The following is a 19,604-nucleotide window of genomic DNA, read 5'->3' on the forward strand; positions in this document are numbered from 1 at the left end:
CTTTGAAGTCTCTCTCTCTAGATTTTTATGATATAGAATCTTTAAGTTTCTTTTAAATTAGCGACATGCTGATGTCTTTTAAATTAGACTTAAATCATTCAGACTATGTTTTGTTCTAAGAGAATGAAAGTAGCTAATGTTATGCTAAAACGTAATCATAAGTACAGGTCGACTCATGTAGAGTTGAACTGTGTTCTTTAAAATGGTAGAGCGTGTCTTCTGTCATCTCTATTTAAAACTAGTTGTTGAATCAAGAATGGAGTACACTTTTTAATGTCATTGGTTATTTGGCAAAAATATATATATAGTCTTTTACTTTTCATCTGTTAAGTTTAGGTAACTTATCTCCTTTTCTCCCCACTCCTTGCCCCCAAGTCTGTTCTGTGACCCTCACTGATTTTAAATGTTGTTGCCCAGAATTCTACCAAAGCACCTCTCAAGAGGTCGAACGTTGAGAAAGTGACGAACTTGCAGATCCTGGTGCTGTTTGGCATCCTCTTGGTCATGGCCTTGGTGAGCTCAGCGGGGGCCCTGTACTGGAACCAGTCTCAAGGTGGAAAGAACTGGTACATCAATAAGATGGGTAAGTGCTGGAGTAGGTTGCTTGTGCACGTGGGCCAAAACGTTTTTGAAAAAAACCTTCCAAGCACTTCTTATGTGTGGCGGCCATCCTTGTCCGTCCGTTGGCTACTTTGTACTCTCCAAGCCTTTCAAGGAGAAGTGAAAGATTAGGAGTCATGAGGAAGCAAGGATGGAGATATTGGGATACCACATTGGAGAAACTAGATTCTCAGCAGGTGTTGCAGCTCTGCCTCCGATATCAGGATCGCCTTCATCAGCGTACAGAGGCTGTTGCTTTTAATCAGAATGCTTTGGTTCAATGAATCAAAGAGATGGATCTATCAGTAGCAACACTCGTTAGCTTCAGGCAAGAACGCCAGAAAAGATACGCCAAATACGCGGAGCAGATCCAGAAAGTCAACGAAATGTCTGTCCGCCATCCTCCGCCACAGACACATTTTTTTTATTTGTCTACTTGTTTATTCTGTTCTTAAAAAAAAAAAAAAAAGTCATGGATGGGGGGGCGGGGGAGATAACCCATAAACACCGAACAAGAACCAAGACTCCCAGACTTGGGCGTACTCCCCCTACCCTCAACCTCAGTTCTCCAAAAGATTCCCACCCTCCCAATTTTCCTTTGAACAAGACGCCCGGATCAGCAGCAAAGGAACCTGGGGTAGTCACTGAGATCTTTGAACACCGGGAATGGGAGCAGGGAAAAGTCCAAAAAATAGCACTTCAGAAGAAAAAAGAAGGGATGAGAGGGGAGGTTAGGCTCCGGAGGACAGAATTGGGCCATGAGAGGTGGAAGCGGGCCGGTATGGGGGGAGAGCCCTCCTGACGGCCACTGCCCGCATTCACCAGGATCCCAGAGAGCCCCACGGTTTGTTCTGCAGTCCATTCTCCTATTCTCCAAAGGCTTCACAGGCCTAGCTCCAAGTCCTCTAGCTCCTCCTCCAGTGCCCTCCTCCTTGCTAGCTTCTCCAGCTGCTCTTTGCTAGGCTGGCTGATTTCCCCAGCCTGGGTCCGCTGCTGCAGCTCTTCCACCTGCCGAAGCTTCCTTTTTAGGTTCTTTATCTTCTTGGCCTGCTCAGTGGTGGCAGCTGAGTCAGGCTGGTCAGAGGTAGCCGTAGGGGATGCCCGGGAGCCCTGTGGGACACTGGGGCATAGACCAGACTGTGCCCCTGATGGAGAGGCTCAACAGCACGCTGCCGGAGGGCGAGAGGCTAGAGCCCTTTAGCATGAAGCCGGACCGGGACCTCAAGCTGTAGAGCTGCTTCTCCCCTCCTGGCTGTTGTTCTGTGGGGACAGAGCTTGCGAACACCCGTACCCTGAGAACATTTGAAACTCAAGTCATGTGACGCGACTGGGGCTTGAAGCTGAGTGGAGGGCATGCGAGCCATCCAGCTGGCCTGAGAAATCTGACTTTGCCCTGTCCTACCCCTTTCCTTGATGCTTTCCTCTTTTCATAATGAATCGAATTCATTCACAGTGATAACTGAAGTTGGAACAGTTGAATTACTAGAAATTCTTTACAGAGCTCTGCATTGGGAATTCTTTTTTATTTTTAGAGTATATATTATCTAGTCTAGCTTGTGGAGTAAAAATATGGAGAGAAGGGGAGGAATATTTTAAGAAACCCTGTGTCCTTGACACCTTGCTCAATAGGCTCTCTGGCTTATGGGTTGTAAACATAAAGAACTAATTTAATCCAAAAAAACAAAAACAAAAACAAAAAACACTTAGCGTTGTCACTCTCGGAGCTTGGACTTGAGTGCAAAGAGCTTTCCCCTTTTGATGCCCAAAGGACTGGCACCTCTCTTTCCTCTCCTGGTCCTTCCTCCTCTCCGGCCTGACCCTGACGCTGCTTTGGATTCCATCCCTCAGGGGTCTCGTTCCATCTTTAGGGGTCTTGTTGCATCAAGACGTTCCTTCTCTCATCTTCCATAAATAGGCTCCAGGCTTCTCACCTGCCTCCCTCCCCTGTTCACACTCCCCACCCCTCCCCGCCATTTTACCAACTCTCGGGAGTGTTAGTCAGTACTCATACCTTAATGAGGTTGTAGATATTCCTTATGATCACTTCCAGTACCCGTTCTCTTTTCCGCATCCTTTTTGTTACTCGTCTTCTCTCCGTCCTCTAAATTGGACTGGAGCTTCAACAGATGGTCTTCAGTTGGCAATGTCTTCCATTAAAAAAAAAAAAAAATCTCCTGCCCCGCTTTCTGCAATGCCCTCGGAACCCCTCTTTGATAGCCGTACCCTGCTGCGTGGTCACATTGGGGGTCATGCTTGCTCCTGCCTGCTCCCCTCCCCACAGCCTCCCATTAGAAGCCAGCTCTTCATTGGAAGGGATTGTAAATTACTAGCCTTTGTATTCACAATCGTTGCCACGTGGATGCGCAGTAACTATTTTAACTCGAATCTCTAGATGTGTACGCGAGCCAATAGACTTTTTTTTGTGTGTGGACATCTTTTAGAAAAACTCTAAAAATCATAAAGGAAACTTAACGGAGACCAACTAAACTACAGATTTTTCGGTTTTCTTCCACAGACACGACCTCGGATAATTTCGGGTACAACTTGCTGACGTTCATCATCCTGTACAACAACCTGATTCCCATCAGTTTGTTGGTTACTCTTGAGGTTGTGAAATACACCCAAGCCCTTTTCATAAATTGGGTGAGTATCACGGTGGAGTTTAAAGGTCAAGCTGCCGCAGACATGTCCGCCAGGTTCTCTAATACTCTTTCAGAGCCTTAGCCATTGAATCATGCTCCCAGAAGAGGGAGGATATAGTTAATTTCTGATTCGGTCATGGGAGGTAAAGGGCCAGAGAACCAGCCAGGGGCGTCTAGGAAGCGCGTCCCTGAGCCAGTGACAGTGACGAGTTACCTAACATCTCAGCTTCCTGGTCTTTGACATGAGGACGACGGCCGTGCCTGTTCAAGGGGTTCTCGTGAGAATTAAGTGAGAAAATGGAGGCCGAATGCTCCACAGATGCTTGTCTTCTGGTGAATGGGGGCGAAATGGCTGCAATTGCCATTCACGCTTTCGAAGTCGAATTAGTGCTGAGGAAAAGTCTCTGAGGTGTCACGGTTTATGAGGTGTCACGGTTCATGGTGACAGTACCCTTGGATTCCACTGTAAGCATGGAAGGGGAATTTCCAAGGAACTGAATCTGTGTATGTGGATTGGGTGCTGTCACGGACATTTTTCCTCGATCTTCCTAACAGTCCCATGAATGAGGCATTAGCTGAGCTCAGAAGTATGAGTTAGGTCGTGAAATGATCCTCCTGAAACCAAATCTTCTCCATATAAATACCACGTTTTCTCCCTGTATCACGGTGTTTCTCTATACTAATTGCCACTGTAATTGCACCGTAGAATTAAAACTTAGCATTTCTATTGTCTGTTTTTAATCTAAATGAAGGATTAAGGTATATATTTTCTGAAGTGCCCCCTCTTTTCGCTCTCAGGACACGGATATGTATTATCTTGGAAATGATACTCCTGCAATGGCCAGGACATCAAACCTGAATGAAGAGCTTGGTCAGGTGAGAGCCTCTGTGGGGACTTTGGTGACTGCAACGTGAGCATGAATGGATCTTATCTCCTGCAACAACTTCAAACAATGGTGAAGACACTCAGATAGGGTACAACCCTACAAAACATTTGGGGGACAATATGAAGGACATGTGTCCATCAGATCTCTTACATGTTCCAGATTTTGTTTCTGAAATGTTCCAGAGAACCATCCACCATCACCCCCAAACCCTAATTGCCTTTACTGAGTTGTGCTTTGCATTGTTTTTGTCTTATGTTGAAATTATTGCAAGGAATAACCTCTTTTGAATGCATTGCAATTAAAAATTATAATTTCATTTTATGCATCTTATTTAAAGCTCCCAACTACCCTATGAAGTGGATGCCGTGTATATATATCAGACTAAATTTACCTCCTCTTTGAATGCCTTTCCAGTTTTCCAGATAAAGTTCATTTATCTCTTTTCTATGTCCCCATAGCAGTCTCTCCATATATAAATGCAGGGAAATAAGAGACATGATAATAATGCATTGTCTGTTTACCTCTTGAGACTTTTGAGCCCATTCAAGGGGGCGGAGGTGCCCGAGATGAGGTCCTTGGCTCTTCTGCACAGTTGTCAGTATGTCATTGTTCTTAGGTGCTAGTGTACTGGACCCAAAACCCCAAAGGATTTAAAATGCTCGAGAAGCCCCCAAGACGAAATCACTCATCCTTGTTGGGCATATGGGGAAAGTTTGCGTGGGGAAGTAGTTTTGAACTGGGAGTTAAGATTCAATAGGCAGAGTGATAGCAAATCTTAATAATTCTTTATCATAAAATTTTCATTTTTTAATATTTTGATTTAATCTTTTAATTGTCAAAAAAAAGAGGCAGAAAGAAACACTGCTTATTAGAAGGCCGATTCTACTGAATTTTTATACCTTTAGACTTACTGCACATATAGCTATATAAAAACTTATTTATAGTTAAAGTATTAATTACCCCTAGTGTACTGATTTTATATTTCTGTGTAATATTTGACTTTTTTAGGAGCGTTAATCATCTTTTTTTGAAAAAGATCCTTTTTTACTTAGAGACCTGTTGAGTGCTTCAAAAATAATTTGCAGTGTATTTGCTCGTATTGTATCATTAGGAAAAAAGCACGGAGTAAACAATTCATGTTCTTCATTAACCTGTCTTCTCTGAAGCAGTAAAGCATGGCTCCCCTTTGGGACCCTTGGAATACATCTAGCATCTGGCCACAGTCATGACCCCTCTTTAGAGAACCACCGAGAAACTGGAATTTTACTGGAGACGATTCTCTTAACTGCACCCTGTCACTGTTCTGTGACATAATTTCCCAGAATGTCACACACGGAATGATGTTACACGTCTCCTGGCCAAACCCGTTATTTCGCAGCTGTGGAAATTGAAGCCAAAAAGGGTGAGGTGACTTTTCCAGAGCCCACATGCCTGGAGCCCAGAGCCTGAAACGAACTGTCCCCTCCGAGTTTCTTTCCCCCTCTTTCTGTATCACATTATCCGCCTGCGAGAGCAGAATCCACACAGCACACGTGCCTATGGGAGTCATCTCTTCTGCACACGCTTAATCACGTCAGAATGGTTGGCCTGTTGCCTTTGTCCAGAAATTTCTCTTTTTTACCTCTGTAGATGGAGAGCTTACTGTATTCCATCTCTAAAATGTTGTCTCTTGGAAAGTTATTTAATCTGTGGCGGTTCCACGCTGCCTTCGCGTGGCCTTCATTTGTGACGGTGATTGAGAAGCTTGGTGTTTGTTCTGTGCCATTGCAGGATATGCCTTCTGAATCCAGCTAGGCGATGGAGTGTGAAAAATACTTCCAAGTTGCCAAAATCTGGGCTTGTTTCCCTGACACGTTAGACGTTAGAACAATACCGTAGAGATCACGAGAACACCTGAAGAGTGATGTGTGTCTTCAAGATGCTTTGCGGCAGGACTGAGTGCTTAGGCGTATCGTCTTTACACAGTGTCTCCGGGGCTGTTACTCAGGCTTCCTTGTGCATTTCCACACAATTGGACTCTCGAATTGGTTCCCAAAAAAGGTTTTCGAGTGGTCTGAGCATTAAATATATTAATTTTATAACAATACATAATTATAATTATTAATACAAGATATGTAATTATAAAATATATTTGGCTTGATTGAAGGAAATTTAACTTCTAAAATTAGTTCAGATTTTGAAAAGCATAGAAGGAAAGATGTCACTTGTTGGTCTTTGCATCTTATTACATTTTGGGCATATGTTTCTTCTGTTTTTTGATTTAGGTAAAATACCTATTTTCTGACAAAACTGGAACTCTTACATGCAATATCATGAACTTTAAGAAGTGTAGCATTGCTGGAGTAACCTACGGGTGAGTGTGTTTATCCATTATTGAAAATTTGATTTGTGTTCTTCCAATGAAATGATTTATTTTTAGCTCCTTAACCAAATACTTTCTGATATACTTAAAGGATATTTATAAGGGATTTAGATGTGTAATGACTGTTGGATGTGTTTAAAATTTAACGGATCCCAACTTTGAACAGTTAAAACCTAGTGAGAAATCTCAGGAAATCTATAAATTTAGTTTCTAATCAAATAATTACAAATTTTTTACTCATGTTTTGATCTGAACGCCTGTTCTTTTCTGTTTATTGAGGGATAATTGACATGTAACATTATATTAGCTTTAAGTACAGAATATAATGATTCAATGCCTGTATATATTGTCAAACGATCACCACAATGAGCCTAGTTAATATCCGTCACCATACATACTTACAAAACTTATTTTTTCTTGTGATGGAACTTTTAAGGTTCACTCTCTTAGCAGCTTTCAAATATGCAATACTGTGTTATAACTATAGTTACATGCTGTACATTATATCATCGTGACTTATTTATCGTATAATTGGAAATTTGTACCTTTTCAACCTCTTAACCCAATTTGCTCACCACCCTCTGCCTCTGGCAACTGACAATCTGTTCTCTGCATCTATGAGCTTATGAAATGATATCTCATTATGGTTTTGATTTGGATTTCTTTTTCTGATAATTAGTGATGTTGAGCATCTTTTCATGTACCTTTTATCATCAGTGTATGTCTTCTTTGGAACTATATTCAGATCTTCTGCCCATTTTTTAAATTGGATTTTGTTTTGTTTTGTTTTGTTTTTGAGTTGTGAGTTCCTTATATATTTTGGAGATTAACCCCTTATCAGATATACGATTTGCAAACATTTTCTCCCATTCGGTAGCCTGCCTTTTCATTTTGTTGATTATCTTCTGCTGTGCTGAGCTTTTTAGTTTGATGTAGCCCCATTTATTTAATTTTGCTTTTGTTGCTTTTGCTTTTGTCAGATCTAAAAATCATCACCAAGACCGATATCAAGAAGCTTGCCACCTACGTTTTCTTCTAGGAGTTTTATGGTTTCAGGTCTTACATTCAAGTTGTGACCTATTTTGAGTTTTTTTTTTTTTTTTTATGTGGTGTAAGATAGGGGTCCAGTTTCATTCTTTTACATCTGCCCGTCTGTCCGGTTTTCCCAACACCGTTTGTGAAAGAGACTGTCCTTTTCCCCATTGTATATATTCTTGGCTTCTTTGTCATAAACTAATTGATCATGTATGCATGGATTTATTTCTGGACTCTCTATTCTATTCCATCGATCCATGTCTCTGTTTTTTGCCAATAACACACTGTTTTGATTTCTACAACTTTGTAATGTAGTTTGAAATCAGACAGCATGATGCCACCAGCTTTATTCTTTCCCAATATTACTTTAGCAATTCAGTTCTTTTGTGGTTCCATACAAATTAGGATTGTTCTATTTCTGAGAAAAATGCCCTTGGAATTTTGATAGGAATTGCATTGAATCCATAGATTGCTTCAGGTAATATGAATATTTTAACAATGTAAATTCTTCCTATCTGTGAGCATGGACTATTTTGCAATTTACTTGTGTCTTCTTCATTTTCCTTCATTAATGTCTTACAGTTTTCAGTGTACAGGTTTTTCACCTCCTTGGTTAAATGTATTTCTAGGTATTTTATTCCTTTTGATTAAATTGTAAACCTGACATTTTCTTAATATCTCTTTCTGATAGTTCATTATTAGTGTATGGAAATAACTGCAGATTTTTGTATTTGATTTTGTATTCTGCAACTTTACTGAATTTAGTTATTAGTTCTAACAGTTTTTTGGTGAAGTCTTTAGCATGTTCAGTATGCAATGACTTTTATTTCTTTTTCTTGCCTAATTGCTCTGGCTAGGACTTCCAGTACTATATTGGAAAAAAAAAAAAAAAAAAGATGAGAATGGGTATCTTTTCTTGTTCCTGATCTTAGAAGAAAAGCTTTCCGCTTTTCACCATCAAGTATGATGTTAGCTGAGGGTTTGTCATATACGGCCTTCATTATGTTGAGATATGTTCCCTGTATACTCACTTTCTTGAGAGTTTTTATCATAAATGGATGTTGAATTTTATCAGATGCTTTTTCTGCAGTTATTGAGATGATCATGTGATTTTTATCCTTCATTTTGTTAATGGGACGTGTCCCATTGGTTGATTTGCCGATGTTGAACTATTCTTGCATCCCTAGAATAAATTTTACTTGATCATGGTGTATGATCCTTTTAATGTATTACTGAATTTGATTTGTTAATATTTTATTTGTGAATTTGATTCGTGAATATTTTATTGAGAATTTTTGTTGAGGATCTGTGTTCATCAAGGATATTGGCCTGTAATTTTCTTTCTTGTGGTGTCCTTGTCTGGTTTTGGTATTAGGGTAACGCTGGCTGCATAAAATGAATTTGGAAGTATTCTCCTCCTTTTGGAAGAGTTTGAGGAGGATTGGTGTTAAATTTCTTTGAACGTTTGGGAGAATTCACCAGTGAAGCTGTCTGGTCCTGGACTTTTGCTTGTTGGGAGGTTTTTTGATTACCGATTTAATCTCTTTACTAGTAATGGGTCTATTCAGGTTACCTGTTTCTTAATGATTCAATCTTGGTTGTGTTTCTAGGAATGTGTCCCTTTCTTCTAAGTTGTCTAATTTGTTGGTGCAGAATTGTTCACAGTAGTCCCATATGATCCTTTGTGTATGTCTGGTATCAGCGGTAATGTCTTCTCTTTCATTTCTGATTTCGGGTTCTCTCTCTTCTCTTTTTTTCTTGGTAAGTCTAGCTAAAAGTTTGTCAATTTTGTCTTTTCAGACCACCGGCTCTGGTCTTTTCATTGATCTTTTGCTAAGATCAGTTGCATTGATCTTTTCTATTGTTCTTTTTAGTCTCTTTTATTTCTTTCTACTCCGATCTTTATTTCCTTCCTTCTACCAACTTAGGGCTTTATTTATTCTTCTTTTTCTAGTTCTTTGGTGTGTAAAGTTAGGTTATTTGAGATTTTTCTTGTCTTTTAATGTGTAGGCATTTCTCACTGCGATGTCCCTCTCAGAACTACTTTTGCTGCATCCTATAAATTTTGGTTTGTTGTATTTCCATTTTTTTTTTTTTTTTTTTTGCCTCACAGTATTTTTTTCTTTTGATTTCTTTTTTGAGCCGTTGGTTGTTCAGTAATGTGTTGTTTAATCTCCACATATTGGTGAATTTTCCGGTGTTCTTCTTGTAACTGATTTCTAGGTTCATATCATCGTGCTCAGAAAATATGCTTGATATGATTTCAGTCTTCTTGAATTTATTAAGACTTGTTTGTGGGCTATTGTGTGATCTATTCTGGAGAATGTTCCATGTGTGAACACCTGTCTTTTGATCACCGTTTCGTGACCACGCTGTTTTCTTCTCTCTCTGTCAGTCATTTCCCAGAACTGGCAAGAGAGCCATCCTCCGATGATTTCTGGTAAGTAGAGTCTAGCACTTCTTGACACTTTAGTGGGAAAGACTGTGGAATAATTTTGTATTGTCACTTCTCACCTGAATATTTTGTAAATAAAAGTTGCATATTTATCATTTCAAGAGAGGAAACTGCATAAAATTTAAACGCGAATATGATTTTCTAAGGCCAGTGAGTCTACGGGGCTTTAACAAAAAATAGTGAGCTGTTGGTTCAATATTTCCCAATTCTTAGCATGACGCCTTCAAAGTTGTGACATACATGTTGTGTAGCATGTGTGTGAACATCGGAGTACAATTCTTTTGGGTAGGTATGTAAACGTGGGAATGCTGGGTCATGTGTTATTCTGTGTTTAACTTTCTGAGGAACCAGCCGACTGTTTTTCATAGCAGCTCTACCATTTTCCCATTCCTGCCAGTAATGCACAATTTTTCCACATCCTCGAGCCATTTGTTAATTAATTTTTAAAAATATAATAGCCATCCCAATAAGTATGAAGTGGTATCTTCTTGTTGTGGTTCTGATTTACATTTTTCTTAGGACTGGTGGTGTTGTCTGCTCATGTTTTAAGATTTATACACTAACAAAACGGTTTAGTAGGGCTATGTTACACGTGTAGGGGGGACAGGGTGCTTGGTGTCTGACGTGCTTCTCTGTGGGGCGGTCAGCCAGGGCCGACCATTTTATTAGAGGATCTCCAGATGGCAGTGTCTGTGGGTCTTGTCTGTGAGCTGATCAGTCGTCTTCTCACAAGAAGAACACTTCCGTTTTCTGCCAAGGGCTGTGAATCTGGCTGTGGTTGTTATGGGACTTGAGGGGAGGCAGAGGGTTGGTGATCGTAGCTTTCAGCATATATAAGATTTCACTTAAAACTCCTGTCTTGGGAGGATGCCCTACCCTGCTCACCGTGTGCCTGGTGTCCCTGGGTCCAAGGTTACTGTGTTTTATCCTCTTCAGAGGACAAACCTTCTACTTTTTTTCTGGGTGCAGAAGGTTCAGTCACCTGGCTGTATGGGATGGGGCGGGCTCTTGCAGGCTGACCCTTTCCTCAGATGCGTTTGGGACTCGTCCTCTTTTCCGCCTTCCCCTTACCTCACGGGTACCTCACACTGCTGTGTCTCAGTTTTCACAAGGTCTTGCTGGGGCACCAGCTTGCATTTCAGCATTTCACTTTGCAAGCTACTGGTGTCTGTTTTCTCTGCTGCACTCAACTCTGGTATCTACTCAGAGTTCAGACTGACATCTGCTGTGCTATTGTCTCTTCTTCAGGTGTTGTTCTGAAGAAAGGCTTTCGAGAAGGAGTGGAGATACATGAATATACTTAACTCTTCACATTTTCTTCGGGGTGATTGTACACAGCCATAATGTCAAGTTTCCTTTCTCCTTCCTTCCTTCCTTCTCTCTCCTACGCCTGAGCCCTGGCCATAAATGATCACATAACTACAATACAGTAGTTTCTCTATTTTACCTGTTTTGTGCAGGTTTTCTAGGAAGATTTTCCTGATAGAAGTTACACAGAGACCAACTAAAACGAGCAAGTCACGATGTTGATCTCTGCGTCTGTTTCTTCTCCTTGTCCTTGTGACTATGTTGTTGGTCATAATAACTTATAAAATATTTTATAGTAAGGTTAAAGATTTCCTGTCTTAAGGTTTGAAATAACATGCAATACTCCAGATGTTTAAAAGTTTAATATAAATCTATAGGTTTTTTGGATGTGGTTCTTCTTGAAGACAGATTCTTACTAGGTTTGAGTTATCTTAAAGGAACTTTTGAACTGAATAAATATTTTCTGTTCTCTCTGACAGCCGGATGTCTTGTCCCCCTAGTGATTCATGTGACTTTGATGATCCCAGGCTCTTGAAGAACATAGAGGATCATCACGTAAGGCTACCATTTGCTTCTAGGACATTAAATAGTGTATGGTGCACTTTTATCTATGTAAGTGGGTAGAATCTTGAAAGTTGCAATTTTGGAGGCTGGGAGAGAGACGTTGTCTCACTTTTACAGTGTTAGCACCTTAGAGATGTGATCTTAAAGAAATGCTTTGTGGTTAACACTTTCCATAAGTTAATATAAAGCTGAACTATATATGTGGTGAAGTTATAAAGTAGCACATTAAGACAAGTCCTGCCATACAATTCTCATTTTAACATTTCAGATTTCTGTTGCTTTCTACATAAGATTTCTGCAGTACTGTTTCTTCAGAGTTGTGAGTCTAAGAGGTCATGTATTTTGAAAAATGATTGCGATGTCCTTTGACTAGGATCATTTAGGAAACAAAAGTGAAGTATAATAACATGTAACGTTTATAGCATCCTACTATGTGCCAAACATTTGACATGCATTTCCTTTAGCCCTTGTGTCATGCCAGAGAGGTTATTGCATGGAAAGATCGACGTGGCCAAGAGTTAACCTAGCAAACAAACGTAGAAACGAGACTCATATCTTAAGTCTGTTTGGTTCTTAACTATTGTAACAAAGCAGGATTAACTGCTACATCGCATAAATCCATGTTTTAAAGAGCATCCTCTGAAAAATAGCAACTTAGAAAAGTATTCGAGATCAAGCATCTCACCACCACTTTAGTTTATATAAACTAGATGTAATATTATTAATTTTCTTTCTGAAAAGCATTTGAGTTTTAAAATTAGGTAAACTTGAACAAAATTAAAACTTTTTTTTTTTTTAGTAAATTAGATCTCTCCCAAATATGGTTAAGAGCGAGATATGTGTAAAACTTTCTCCGAGTTTTCAGCAAGGCAGTTTCCTTTTCTCATTAGCACCCGTTAGTTAATGGTAAAACCTTCCCAACAGTTGTTCTCAAATGTGAGTGTGAGTGGCACCCATGTCCGCAGTCTGGGGTGCTGGCATTCTGCTTCCACCCTAGTGATGCTGATGAAGTGGCGCTGAGGCTGTCAAGGTCACAGACATCGATGCGGTCCTTTCTTGGATTTTGACCTTAGAGGTAGACCCGGCCTCTAGGCTAGAGGTTCTCGAAGCAGAAGAATGGCGTTTGAGAAGAAGCTTCTCTGGAGGAGCGTAGTTTTGATCAAGGATGTCAGAGAAACAGGTGCACTGTGGGGCCTCGCTTGCTGAAAGAGGACTCGGGTTTTCTCGAGTCGTATTTAGGTTGAAGGTAGTCACGAAGGGGGTCGACCGAATGTGTCCGTTCAAGCTGGGATGGTGAATGGGAAAGGAGAACGTGGAAGGATGACAGAGAGGCTTAGGAAATTGACCTTAGGCTAGTTTCGGAGAGTTTGTTTTCCTAGCATAGATCGACAGGTGAAAACGCAGCAGAGGAAGCGTTTTCAGTGTTGAGCGTGGTACAGTGTTGGCAGCAAACTACTGGATCCCTGTTTAAATGAGAGACTCTTTTATTCATTCATTTAGCAATCAGTTTAAGGGCCTAGTTTCTATCAAACACTCTGCTAGGTCCTGGGGGAAGAGGTGAATAAAAAAACACACAACGGATTTCTATTAATTGGAGAAATAGACATGTAAAATCGTTAAGAGCCATCGCATACTTTTGCATCATAGGACTAGGCATGACGTGACTCCCCGGAAAAGCAGTTTTGTTTTGTGTAGACAGAGGAGTTCGGTCCCTCTGCTGGGTGTTCTGGCGGCCAGAACTGTTGAGCTGTGGGCAGCATGGCCGCTTGCACTGAACAGTGTTTTCACGGGCCTCCGTGTGAGCTGGCACAGAGGACCCAGCGGCCCGGGCAAATTGTCCTTGGAAGAAGAGAGGCTTCGGAGGCCCCTGCCCCGGCTGCTGCTGTGATCCCAGCGTTTGGACACTCGAGATACTTGGCTCAGTTCATTCGCGTTCGTGTACAGATGTCATCTTCGAAGCTGAACCTGCATCTGAACGAGGTGCATGTTGGAGGGGATTTTTGACCATCGATCGATCACGTGCTCTCGAGCCTGTCCTCTGTCGACATCTGAATGGAGACCGGGCCTGGATGAGGATCCCCTAATGAGCGTCTCTTGTCCCGTGGTCGGCGGCGTGCTTTTTTGAAGAAACCTGTTAGAGAAGTTAATGAACTCCTTTTTCCTTCCTCGCTCTCCTCCTCACCTTCGCCTCTCCCGAGCCAAATCCCCTTTTGTAGCGAGAAAATCCATGCGAGAAGGGGCAGATGCAGCCCTGACGAAAAGGGAGTAAAAAGGAAGGCCTTAACGTAGGGAGATTATCGATGAAAACACGAGGATTTTTTAAAGGGTGTTTTAATAATCTGGATACTCACCATTCATTAAATGCTTAATGAGGCCATAGATTAGGAATTTATTTTCTGGTTTTTAGTAAAAGCATACTTGCCCTATCTTGAGCGTTTTGTTGTTGTTGTTGTTGTTGTTGTTGTTGTTGTTGTTGTTGTTTAAAAAAGATTTCCTGGATCCTTGAAGCCTTCTGAGGTCTGCTTCATCCTGGTTACTGCATTGATTAAGCCCTTTGATGCTTCGCATCTAGTTCAACTAGAAATAATAAAGGCTGTAGGTGCCAATGTTTTTCTTTGAGAAGGTGTGGGATTGAATTAAATGTACTCAATGGATGTTTTTAAACATTTTAAATACAGAGCCTGTTAGATCACTTGGTTATTTTGCCAAAATATGGTTGAAGAGAGGGAAGAAGCATTTTAGGATTTTAGCCTATAGATATATCCCGCATTCTTATCTAAATTGTCTTGGGACCATTGACTAAAATTAAAGCATTTGAACCAGGAAGATCCTTACCTTACAGTCCAAGAGAGTACTCACATCTGCTACAGAATTTGTTTTTCCTGGGTCATCATTGCTGATTTTCTGGGTCCTTCAGGACTGCGTTTTAGCTTTGTGTGGGCTGAAGGCCAAGATGGAATTTGCCTCTGAGAGAATCAACTATGGAAAATTTCAAGGAATAATTCATGTGGTCCCTTAACTATATTGCTAATCAGTGACTCCTTATTTGTGGGACAATTTCTCAAAGATTTGCCAAGAAAGAACAAACTTTCTTTTGAATCGTTATGCCCAGGACTTTTGAGCTTGAGTCTTCAAGAAGAAATTGTTTGTATATGTATATTATTTATATACTTTGCAGCTGCTAATTGGAATGCAAGACGATTTTTCTGCTATTTTTTACGCACATCAAGTAAATCGAAAATACTCATTTTTAATATAGAAAGCATTTTGTGCAGGTCAAAATCTGTTAACTGAAGGACAAATATTGAATGATTTGGCTTATATGACCTACCTAGAATAGACACAGAGAAGAATAAAGGTGAATAGGGGTTAGGGGCGAGGGAGAATGGAGTGTTACTGTTTGATGGATACAGTGTTTTGGGGGAAGATGAAAAAGATTTGGGTATAGATTGTGGCAATAGGCACACAGCATTGTGAATGTATTTAATGCCACTGAATTGTACACTTACAGATGGCTAAAATGGTAAATATTATATGCATATTTTCTATAATTTTTTAATGTCTAAAAAGATATATATACACATATATGTACATGTGTATATATGTGCGTGTGTGTGTGTGTGTGTGTGTGTGTGTGTAGACACATACACACACACACCTACATATATTCTCCAATAAACAGTCAGTTCTTGGAAGTTATAAAATATTTTTCTTCTTGGAAGTTACAGAAAAATGTTTATTTTCAAATAGGGAGCACTTGTCTAAATATATTAAAATCATCTTATCCATAGGCTTCAAATTAAGTTCATCGCTTTCTCCTCGTTGAATATCAGGTTAAGCAGAGATCCAAAGGTGGATTAATTTTGTCTTAGGGATACTTTTTGATCTTTAAGAATTTTGTCTGGCCTACCACTCAAGGTAGAAATTTAACTCAAGTATGTATGCAATCTTTTATGACCCTCAAAACATTTCACTGTTAAGTACATTTATTTGCCATAAAACCAAAGCCGCTCTTTCGTGTCATTTCATCATGGGACAAGTTGATGCGCAGAACTCGCTAGTTCTCAGATGCAGAAGGCCGATGACAAGCAGCCATGTGAACGGTTGTGATCTGCTTCCAATTAATTGCTCTTAACACATGAACAGGTCAGATGAGAAACTAAAAATGTTTAAAATGTTAGTCACTGTTCATTCATGACTAAACAAACAAAAAAAAAAAAAAAAAGAGAAAAGAACTAACTCCACAACTAACTCCACAAAAAATAGCAAACAGAGTTGTTTCCTGAAGGTGAAAATACAAATCTATCTCAAACTTATAGTCAGTTGCTTATTTAAAAGTGAAACATTAAAGACAGTGAATTTGAAATCACCTCAGGACAAGGAAACCCGGTGTCACCTCTGTCTTCGAACATCATTCTAAAAGAGCTAGATCCTGCAGAACTAAACAAGTGTACATATTGGAGAGGAAGAGAGAGAAAAGTAGTCATTTGTAGATGATGTAATTGCCTGCCTTGAAAACCTGTGAGAGTCAAGTGCACCTCATAGAGCTAGTAAGAGGTCAGTTATAGTTGGATATTAAATTTTATAAAATTCAATGTTTTTACTTACATATTGACGGTAAATTCTTGTAAAATATGATGGAAAGAAAATTATATTCATAACACGAAAAGCAATGAAGTACTAGGACAGTGCCTCACACATAGTAGGCATGCAGATATTTTTTGAATGAATAAAAATTATTAATATTAATAAATTAATAATCGGTTCATGAATGAAAATATGCCAGGACTCACATTTAGAAGGCTTTAATAAATAGCAACACATACTGTATTCTTAGATGGGGCGACGGTATTAAAACCTCACTTTCCCACTAATTATAACTATATAGTCTAATCCCAATGCAAAAGTGTAAGCATTTCGTGTGGCGGGGGAGGTGGGGAGGACGAAGAAATGTATTAAATGCATACCCAGGACGATTCTGGTTTTGTTCTGTAGACAAAGTGGAGGGTGAGGGGTGCGCTGGCATGCAGGTTTCAGGAGGCCATGAGGTTGGGGAGCAGACGGGACGGAGCCCGACGCTTGCGGCGCTGCCCTCGCCGCGGCGAAGCGACGTAGGTCTGCGCGCGTCCTGGCTGCGCGGCCTGGGCGCGCGTCCGTGAGGAGGGCGGGCGCCCGGCTCGCCCTCTCGGGTCTTGCGAAAACGAGGGAGGCAGCCTGGGGGTGGCAGGGGTGTCCGAGGCGTCGCGCGTGACGTGAGGCGGGGTGCCGGGGCGCCGGGGGGCACTCGCTGCCTCCTGGTTCCCCCCCAAGAGACGCCATGACGGCCTTCTCAGGTGACCGACTGTCCCACAGAGGCCCGGCTCTGACGCGTGCCAGCGCTGTGGTCACAGATGGATTAACTCGGTGTCCCGTTTGTAGCCCACAGCTGCTTGTATACAAGAGTTCCTCACCCTTCTGGCCGTGTGCCACACCGTCGTTCCCGAGAAGAATGGCGACAGCATCATCTACCAGGCCTCCTCCCCAGGTGAGGCCTCTTGGCGGGATGTGGCGGGATGTGCCGGGCTGTCCCCTTCTCTGGAGACTTGGGGGTTTGCTGTCACTTGCGGGAGGTGTAGCGGCGCAGCCTGTCCCACAGAGACCCCACCGTTTGCCTCTGGCCTCACGTAGTTACCGAGCTGTGGCTGCAAGGGTTAAAACTGCAGAAAGCTGGGTCCTCCTGACTCCTGGGACCCTGACAGTGAGAGGTGGCCCGGGCCATCCTGCATTTCCTAGCGGCAGCCGTTACGTTAGACAGAGCCGTCCGGGGACAGTTCACCCCCAAACCCTCATGGATCTTCCGCCCATGGGCAAAACTGTGTCATGGAGCCTTTACCCATGCCTGGCGCTCTGTGGACCCCACAGTGTGGATAAAAAAACATCTCCTGGCTCAGAGAGGAGGCTGAGTCAGAAAGTCATGGGAATATCGCTTAAGGTCGTTCGAGAACTTGACCCTGACCGAGAATAGTCGGTTCGTGATCACTCTCGTCCCCATGGATTAGTGTTGGGCTTGTGCCTTCTCCTCTAACCAACCTGCTTCCATCATGTCCTGGGTAGGGGGTGGGGAGGAAGAGTGAGCTGAGTGCCCGAGTCCTCACTGCCGAGGACAGTCCTCCTCAGCTGGGGCAGAGTTGGTTAATTAAAGAATAATACTCGCTAAGCCGAATTCTGTCAGTGCCAGTGGTTAGTCAATGTTTCGTCAACTCTCGATTGACAGATGAAGCTGCTTTGGTGAAAGGCGCTAAGAAGCTGGGCTTCGTGTTCACGGCCAGGACGCCCTACTCGGTCATCATAGAAGCTGTGAGTCACGCGCCGACTTTTTTGAAGGCGATGTATTTGGAGTAGTGTGTCCGTTGTCAGTATGGTAGCTAAACGCCCATTTTGTTGTCAGTGAGAAACTGGAGCTGTTGAAAAACCGAGGATGTTTGCGATCACATTAGTTCATTCGCGTTGTTTTTGCATCGCAGTCATTTTTCTCTCTTAGAGTCAACGCGGCATTATTTGCAGCTAAGAGCTTCCGAGGTGTCCACTTCGTTCCGTAAGGTCCCCCTCGCTCTGAGGGCACGGCCTGCAGCTCTGTCTCCGCAGCCCCGGTGACATTCTCACTCGTGGGGCCCTTGGTCCATCGGCTTCCGTCTCCTTGTCTGGGAGAGAAAGGAGTTAGCACTTAGGGTCTTTTTTTTCTTTTTTTTTTTTTTTTAAATATACGTGAGTTTTTCTTTTCTCTGGAGTCCAGGAGTTTGTTTTATGATTTTTTTTTTCCTCTTAGTTTTCCTGTCAGGAAGGCTGAGGGAGAAATTTGGTGATGGGAAAACATTTAATTCAAGAATAAGATCAAAGAGGGACCCTTGAGAAGGGCAGTGGGGGGAATTGCTGATCGGGACTGGCAGGGCACTGGTGTTTTCCGAGATGACCAGTGAGAGGGGCCGCGTTTTCCCGCAGTCTGGGTCGATGAGGGTCTGGAGGTGCTCGCGGCCTTCTCTCTCCTCTGCCTTTCTCGCCCCTCAGTTTGGGAAGGACTCACAGATGATTGCGAGTTTTTTCTTTACGCATCCTTAAATCCCTACGCCTCTTTAATGCATTAGAAATTCACTTGTAGCTTATATAATAACCTGAAGGCGTTCCTGACCCGGTGGTAGTCCGTTTTTCCTTTACTTACATGCAAAACCTATAAAATATCATACCTTATCCAAAGTGCCCATTTCTTGGCATTTTCAGTTTCGGTGGGGTTTTTTTTGTTTGTTTGTTTGTTTGTTTGTTTGTTTTTTAATGGAGTACAGAGATCAGCTCATATTTACTTTTACTCTTCTTCAACCAGCAGAGGGAACTCAGCTTAGGGGAGTGTGCAGTCAGTCAGAGAGGAACAAAGTCCTGACTGACGGTAGCGTTTCCTCCACAGAAGCTGTTCCTGAGTGAAGTCTTCCTCCCCTTCAGTTGGAGGAGACTTGTTTTAACCTTCATGCGGGGTGTTCAGCTGTACAGGGCTGCTGTCCTCGACACGCAGCGATGGGGATTGGGAGGGCGTGTGGCTGGTGGGGGAGACAAGGGGACAGTGGCTGCCTCTGCTTTGCTCACAGTGCCGGATAAATCGGGGGAAGCTAGGGAGCCAGTCGACCTCGTCATCGTGGCATTAGACCCGGTGAGAAGTGGACTGGCACCACTGGGTCATTTTACTAAACAATTAAGGCCACATTTTGTGGAGTATAGAGGACTCA

General features: G+C 42.0%; 1 protein-coding gene across 1 annotated transcript in view; it reads left to right on the plus strand.

Moving 5' to 3' along the window:
- ATP8A2 (ATPase phospholipid transporting 8A2) overlaps positions 1 to 19,604 on the plus strand; it is a 470,091-nt gene that overhangs the window by 53,722 nt on the left and 396,765 nt on the right. The window contains exons 10-17 of the mRNA XM_006915835.2: positions 418 to 583; positions 3,116 to 3,243; positions 4,041 to 4,118; positions 6,394 to 6,482; positions 9,922 to 9,966; positions 11,769 to 11,844; positions 17,272 to 17,377; positions 18,107 to 18,189. Of these exons, the coding sequence (XP_006915897.1) occupies positions 418 to 583; positions 3,116 to 3,243; positions 4,041 to 4,118; positions 6,394 to 6,482; positions 9,922 to 9,966; positions 11,769 to 11,844; positions 17,272 to 17,377; positions 18,107 to 18,189 (771 nt within the window). The remainder of the gene's footprint in view (positions 1 to 417; positions 584 to 3,115; positions 3,244 to 4,040; positions 4,119 to 6,393; positions 6,483 to 9,921; positions 9,967 to 11,768; positions 11,845 to 17,271; positions 17,378 to 18,106; positions 18,190 to 19,604) is intronic.

The sequence above is a fragment of the Pteropus alecto genome, unplaced genomic scaffold (genome assembly GCF_000325575.1).
Source record: "Pteropus alecto unplaced genomic scaffold, ASM32557v1 scaffold16, whole genome shotgun sequence".
Taxonomy (NCBI): Eukaryota; Metazoa; Chordata; class Mammalia; order Chiroptera; family Pteropodidae; genus Pteropus; species Pteropus alecto.